The 7,559-nt window shown below is 34.0% G+C and overlaps 1 protein-coding gene across 1 annotated transcript; it reads right to left on the reverse strand.

The window, feature by feature from the left end:
• Positions 1–1,316: 1,316 nt before the first annotated feature.
• LOC18424483 (early nodulin-like protein 18) lies at positions 1,317–7,296 on the reverse strand. The gene is made up of 4 exons (XM_088845996.1): positions 6,899–7,296; positions 6,366–6,814; positions 2,901–2,923; positions 1,317–1,350 (listed from the first exon to the last, which is right to left on the reverse strand). The coding sequence occupies exons 1-4, from the start codon at positions 7,101–7,103 to the stop codon at positions 1,317–1,319; spliced, it is 711 nt and encodes a 236-aa protein (XP_088702122.1). The 5' UTR covers positions 7,104–7,296.
• Positions 7,297–7,559: the final 263 nt, after the last annotated feature.

Raw genomic sequence — 7,559 nt, forward strand, 5'->3', positions numbered from 1 at the left:
GGATCTCATCCCAAGCAATCGGTATGGGCCTCTTATGCCCAACCATTCTCCTCTAGACTTAACACCAATGTCACCTCTGAGATCTACCAATGTACCAGAATATATAATACAATCTCCTCCCCAAAGCCCATTTACTACTCCAAGTCCGGCATTTTCTCCAGCATCATACCCACATAAACAGACCTCAAATTCTCCCAAATCCATTTATACTGATACCGCCTTTCTGCCAGAAGCTATCATCTCAGATAATCATACTGAACTAGACCCATACAAAATAGCTTCCCTTTACTTGTCCAACCATATGAATCCATCCTATGGTATTAAGACTCGCGAATGGTATGAGGCTATACTTATGGAAACTGGTTCAGTTTCTATAGTTCACTTCTACCAAGAGAACACTAAAATATTTGCATATTCTAAACTGCAAATCAAAAAATTACTTTCATATGAAGATTGGGGCTGTAATCCCATCCAGGGAAAAAGGCTGCTCAATCCAGGGTTTCAATATAAATCATATAAATACAGTGAATACATTGAAGCATGGCATAAAGTCTTTGCTTACCAAAATCCAAATAATACACACTCCTGGTATGTCCAATTCAAATTCCCTATCCTGGAAAGATTCCCTAGTTGGTTCCGCCATTGGTTTTTAGTATGGGGATCTTCAACCCAAATAATGCCTGATACCTTTCAAGCCTTACAGACCAAATTTGTTGAATATAATACATGCACCGAACTAGATGATTACCATCTTTATTTTATGGCCATTTACCAAATCCCTTGGATTCTCAAATGGGAATATTCTATTTCTGAAAATAATACTCATGATTACACATATATTCCCCAACTTGGTAAGACTGTGAAAGTAAAATGGTGGGATATCTTTAACATCAATCCTACCACTCTACCATTGAAAAGAATACCTCCTCAACCTGAATACCTCAAACCAGTATCAGATAATACTGTAAGTCTCCCTACTTTTTCAGCCTATCTTAAAAAGCTGAAACAGTCACACCCCAATGCCACCATTGAAGAAATAGAGCAAACACTGTTACATGTTTTTGCCCCTGACACCACCAGGCCAGCAACTTCAGAAGAAACGGTCCAGTCTGGAAATCCCCTACTGGAAGACTTTAGTCAAAGGCCCACTGACTAAACTCAGCCCGATGCAGTGACCCGCCAAATAGATTCTCATCTATTAACATGACTCCATCAATTCAAAATCCCGACAAAAATATTCCCTATCTCCTTTTTATCCACCAAGAGGACCCCACTCAGCAACTATTCAGCAAAACGACAAAGAAAAAAGATTCCCTTCAACAGAAGAAGACAAGAAGGCCCAACAGTAATCTGCTCGACGAATGACATGAAGTCACATCAACTCTCATCAGCCGTCAATCCGTCGCACAAACAAGCCACAACCACCGTTGATCTCATGTATCCCGACTATGCAAGATTCCCCATCATATCACCAACCTCCTATTTATTATCTTCAGTATATATATATATATATATATATATATATATATATATATATATATATATATATATATATATATATATATATATATGGAAAAAACTACACACTGCCTATAGGTGAAAATAAACAATGATCTATCCTATGCTCATCACCGTCCAAAGGTCATTGCACTTTCACAGTTGTCTGGTAGTGTTTCATTTTTTTCATTTTTTTTCTACAAATCGGAATAATCTAAAATTTGGAAAATGCGTTCATCAAAAATAGGAGAGTCTAATAAAAATATTTTAAAAAAAATCATAAAATATAAAATTACCAAAATACCCTTAAAACTTTACGGGGTTATTTTGATCAATTTATATTTTGCACAATATTTTTTCCATATTTTTATTGCACACTAAGATGTACACATGCTCTAAATTTCATATCATTCCGATTTATAAAAAAAAATTGAAAATTGAAACACTACAGGACAATCGTGACCGTGCGATGAACTTTAGACGGTGATGAGCATAGGTAAAATCACTGTTCATTTTTACCTACAAGAGTTTGGGAAGACTTTTTTCTACAAATCGAAATGACCTAAAATTTGGGGGGTATGTACATATTACTAAAGTTCATCTAATAAAAATATAAAAACAATTATCCGTAAAAAATAAATTAACCAAAATACCCCCGAAAATTTTTGGGGGTATTTTGGTTAATATTTTTATATGAATATTTTTTTTATAATTTTCAAAGATTCCTCTAATTTTTATGAATGCACTCTCCAAATTTTAGTTCATTCTGATTTGTACAAAAAAAATGAAAAATAAAATACTAACGGGGAATCGTGACCGCGCAATGAACTTTGGACGGTGATGGGGCTAGGCAAAATCACTATTCATTTTCACCTACAGACGTTGCGTAGTGTTTTCATATATATATATATATATATATATATATATATATATATATATATATATATATATATATATATATATATATATATATATATATATATACATATATATATAAGTGTTGTTTGTATAGAGCCTAAGCTCTAAACAATCAAATTAGAGCATAGCTTCAAATTATGTCGAGAAATGAGGTCTCAATATTGAAAATCTTTGTGATAGCCGTCAAATATATTTTCACTTCAAAAATAGTGTAGATCGACATATCTATGAAATCTTGAAAATATTGAAAATTGATGGTCCAAAAAAGTGTTATAAAATATACTATTTACAGGACTTGAAATCCAGTTTTTTCTCATGTCCATGCATATTAATGTCGAGATGATCAATTTGAGGATATTTGAGCACCAAAACATCGGCTCTATATAAATATAAATAAATAAATAAATAAAAAAAAAAAAATATATATATATATATATATATATATATATATATATATATATATATATAGGCTGCAATTAGCATACAGATGCATCTGTAGCTGTAGAGATAAGGTGCACCTTCAAATTTTATCATGGTATATAATTTTGATGTAAAATGTTCTTAGGATTATCTCAAAATCTATATTTATATCTAATTATAAAATTTTAAATTTAAAAAATGGTCAAAATCAAGTAGATCTATAAACATATGAAAATCTTGAAAATGAACGGTGTAGATAATATGTTGTTAAAATGCACTATTTTTTAGACTTAAAATCTTTTTATTTTTCATGGTCATAGATCTCGATGTCGAGATGATCAATCAAAGGATTTTTCAACATTAAATTACCTTTTCCGATAGATTTTTGAGGTGCATCCATAGTTCTACATATAAGGTTGCAACCTTATATAAACTTTTTCTATATATATATATATATATATATATATATATATATATATATATATATATATATGTAATGATTTCATGCAACAGTTGTATAGTAATATATTGCAATAACCTTGAAACACCATGTTAGGGTCATTTGTTTGATCCAAAGTTTAAAATATATACTATTTTCATTCTAATGAACAATTATCAAAAAAGAAAAATTTCAAAGCATAACCTAGAAAATATTCGTTTAGCCCAATTAATATTGGCCGTCCATTTTAGTGAGATGCTTAGATCTAGGCATTAGATTGATCTTTTTTCTTTCCAAATTTTATAGATAATTCTATTATCATTAGATTAAAAATATTAAAAAATAAAAAATTGATTTTGAATTCATAAAAGTCTAGATCTTGAAATTCATCAAATGAACGGTTTGGATTTATTATTGGAGGGGACTCATTTTGACTATATATAAGGTGCAAATTAGTTTTTTTTTTTTTTAGATTTTGATTATTAAGATGAAAAGAGAGTATGCGGAAAATTTTGGGTCATACAAATATGGTTTTTAAAAGTGTGGTTACATTATACTATGATACAACTGTAGCATGAAATCACTACCCTTATATATATATATATAAAACAGACGTTAACCAAAAAGAATTTAGTTAAGGAGGAGGATAACTATTCAGAAGTTTATGCAACTCCATCATGTATGATGGAATTATCAAAAAATTGATCTTTAAACAAAATAAAAAATCTCCGAACTAGATTTTTAGTTAAATTTTGTCCCTTCTTTTCTGCGAATTAATTTTTAAACGCTTTTCTAATTTTTTATGTTTTACTTTTGATTTTGATTTGTGCCTCCTACAATATGATTTTGAATTCTTGATTTCATCTAGTTTTTCATATTTTTGGCTATTGTCTTTTTCTTTAGTTTTTGGTTTTTATAATATTAGCCGAGTCAGCAATGTCGACTCCTCAAATAGGGTGGACCAAGTCGGCTCGAACCTGGTAGGAACCCGATTAGGGTCCGCAAGCCCAATTTATAAAAAATAATGAGGAAGATCCAGATGAACCGCAATGGCAACTACCGAATATGCTACAGGATCAATACAAAAGTGGAAGGCACCGCTACCATTTAACTGAAATTAAAAAAGCGTGATATCCCATTTCTTAGTGTCCAAACAGCAGGTGATGTCGCCACTTCACATGCAAGCATGTGCCATTTCATTTCAACCATTCAAACAAATAGAGGGGTCCTTGTTTAGCATTTTCTTTTACTGTCTTTAAAAAGATTCATATTTAATAAAGGAAAAAGTTCACTTAAGTGCGAGGCTCTAAATAATCAAATTAAGGTGCACCTCAAAAATTTCACTAGAAGATGTGGTTTTGATGCCCAAATATCTTCAAATTGATCATCTTGAACTCGATATGCATGGACATGAGAAAAAAAAAATGGATTTCAAGTTTTGGAAATAGTGTATCTTATAATGCATTTTTGGACAGTTGCTTTTCAAGATTTTCACATTCTCATAGCTCTGCTCGATCTAAACTATTTTTTAAGCTTTGAATTTCATAATTAGTGATGAAAATATATTTTAAGGCTATTACAAAGATTTATAGTACTGAAACCACATTTCTCGATACCATTTAAAGGTGCACTTTGATTATTTAGAGCCTTGACTCTATACAAACCGTACCTTTAATAAAGAAAAAAGTTTATATAAGGTTGCAACCTTCTAGGTAGAACTACGGATGCATCTCAAAAATCCATCGGAAAATGTAGTTTTAATGTTGAAACACCCTTAGATTGATCATCTCGACATCGAGATGTATGACCATGAAAAATAAAAAGATTTTAAGTCTCATAAATAGTGCATTTTACAATATATTATCTATACCGTCCATTTGTAAGATTTTTGTATGTTTATAAATCTACTTGATTTTAATCATTTTTAAAATTTAAAATTTTATAATTGGATATAAAAATAGATTTTGAGATAATCTTAAGAATATTTTACATCAAAATTGTATACCATGATAAAATTTGAAGGTGCACCTTGCCTCTACAGCTACGATACATCCGTATGCTAACTGCACCCTTTAATAAATGAGTAGGTTTAGACAACGTATCAATCCTGAACCGTTACAAAAAGGCGCACCAAGTCCGGTGCTTAAAACCTGATTATGATCCATGTATGTACGTAGATATAAAATTTGAGGTTCTAAACATGATGTAGATCAAAGGTTAAAAACACGGTTAGGCGACCCGGATTGCACCTTTGGGAAACTAGTCCGAATTGGTGATCCGGCCTAGTGGACTTACGAAAAAAAACAAAAATTAAAGAATCAAAAAAATTAAAAAAATTGAAAAATAAAGTGGCACCCGTTCTCTAACACAACTCAATATTTAGGCGAACCAAACCCGCCCCAACGATTGTCGATCCAACTCGCCAATTCCGGTCTGGTTCGCGATTTTAAAACCTAGATGTAGATCAAGCAGGTATATAAATACTTTGAAAAACTTAAAAATATGGTTGGTTAAGAAAATTTTGTATAACATTTACTATTTTTTACACTTGAAAATCCATTTTTTTCACACCATGGGATAGGGTGAAAAATATATAACTGCTTGTGATATTGTGTGCTTAGTATTCCTAGGTGTGATAGCAGCATCTTAGCCGCCCAATATCAACAATGAACGGTTGTACTGTCTCACCCTGTCCATTGTGAACATCGGACGGATGAGGAGGTGCTTGCAAACTGTGCGCAAACTTTCCTAATATCTGTTGGCCCCACTGTAATAATCAATGACCTTTTTCCCTGACAAAATATCCAAGGAGAATACCTTGGTTCTGCAATTAAATATGCTCCAAAAGTTATTATCAATGGCGCGCCTAGCAAGCAATCCTTAACCTTTTTCTCATGCCATGCATAGAGTTTAGAGAGAGAAACAGTTCTCATGCTTACAGTCAAGAGAGAGAAACAGTTGGGAAGACCAGAGAGAAAGTGTAATTTCTAATGGAGAAGGGGTTTCAAATTCTCAAATTTTAATTCTATCGAGAAAATTACGAAAAAAAAAAACGAACCTCAAGAATTATAACTGAAAATTCGCCTTATCAAACAACAATGCTCAGAACCCAGCCCCCAAATGCCAGGAGGAGGAGTTGGAGAAGCGGCAGAAAGGGAGCAGGAGACATCGATCCGCCATTAGCGAATCTCTCGCCCTGGCCCGTGGAAGCAATTGGTGGGCTCTGTGATCCCCCACTGCTATCCGAAGAAGGGAACGGCGGCGGCTGGTTTAGGCTTGGCGGTAGGCCCTGCCCCTTCGCCACGGTGATCCCGAACTTCATTCCATTTGAGCACTGCACCCCGTCCTCACCAGCATCAGAGAAGAAGAAATTGGGGCCTGTTTGAATGAGCGGCACTGGGATCACCTCCGCCATGTCGAACTGCGTGTTGCCGCTGGAATAGGAATAGGTAGCAGGGTCGGAGTCGTCGTAGTCACAAGCGTCGTACGCAGTCTTGTTGTATGTTTGCACCACCGTCTGGTTCGTGGTGGTATTGAAAACTGCAACATTGTGGTCAAGATCCGATAAGAAAAACAATCAGCAGAGAAATGAACCATAAAGAAATTAGGGTTTTTTGGGTTTACTGAGGAAATCGCCAAGGCTGAAGGTGAGTTTTGAGGCCCAGGCAGGGTAATCGGCGGAGGAGGAGTTGGTATCGGGGTAGAAAAACCAGCCCTTTGCGTCGCCGACTGTGTAATTGGTGTACGCATTGGCCGTGGCCGCTGAGAAGACCGCGCTCAAGACTCCGATCATGGCGATTTGGGTCAATGCCGCGTCGCAGGTCCCCATTTCACTCTCTGTTACGCTTTGAGAAAGGGGGGCGAGAATCAATTTTCTCTGGTATAAATTGAGAGATTAGCAAGCTTTTTTTAATTGTATTTCGTCGGCATTCAATTTGATTCGGTGCTCAAAATCGCGGATTGGGGTCGTGATCATGCCGACCTGTGCCCCAGCTAAAAAGTCTTAGCTTTCATTCGTATCTAACGTACTTAAAAATGGAAAAGGTATTTATAGAGCCGAGGCTAAAAATAATTAAATTAGAGCCTACCTCAAAATTTTCATTAGAATATATTGTTTTGATGTTTAAATATTCTCAAATTGATCATCTCGATATCAAGATGTATGAATGTGAAGAAATTTCAAGTTCTAAAAGTAATGCATCTTGTAACATATTTTTTAACCGTCAATTTTTAAGATTTTTGAATTTTCATAGATCTGCTCGATCTACACTATTTTTTAATATTT

Source organism: Amborella trichopoda, chromosome 9 (genome assembly GCF_054954075.1).
Source record: "Amborella trichopoda isolate Santa Cruz 75 chromosome 9, AtrichopodaSantaCruz75HAP2 v2.0, whole genome shotgun sequence".
Classification (NCBI taxonomy): domain Eukaryota; kingdom Viridiplantae; phylum Streptophyta; class Magnoliopsida; order Amborellales; family Amborellaceae; genus Amborella; species Amborella trichopoda.

What these genes read in the sequence shown, in the direction of transcription:
- LOC18424483 (XM_088845996.1), bottom strand. Translation starts at nt 7,103, where the DNA reads ATGGGGACCTGCGACGCGGCATTGACCCAAATCGCCATGATCGGAGTC. An exon ending in CAGCCTTGGCGATTTCCTCA is followed by an intron (nt 6,815 to 6,898) that starts GTAAACCCAAAA and finishes ACAATGTTGCAG; the next exon opens with TTTTCAATACCACCACGAAC. An exon ending in CTACAGCTACAGATGCATCT is followed by an intron (nt 1,351 to 2,900) that starts GTATGCTAATTG and finishes TTCGTCGAGCAG; the next exon opens with ATTACTGTTGGGCCTTCTTG.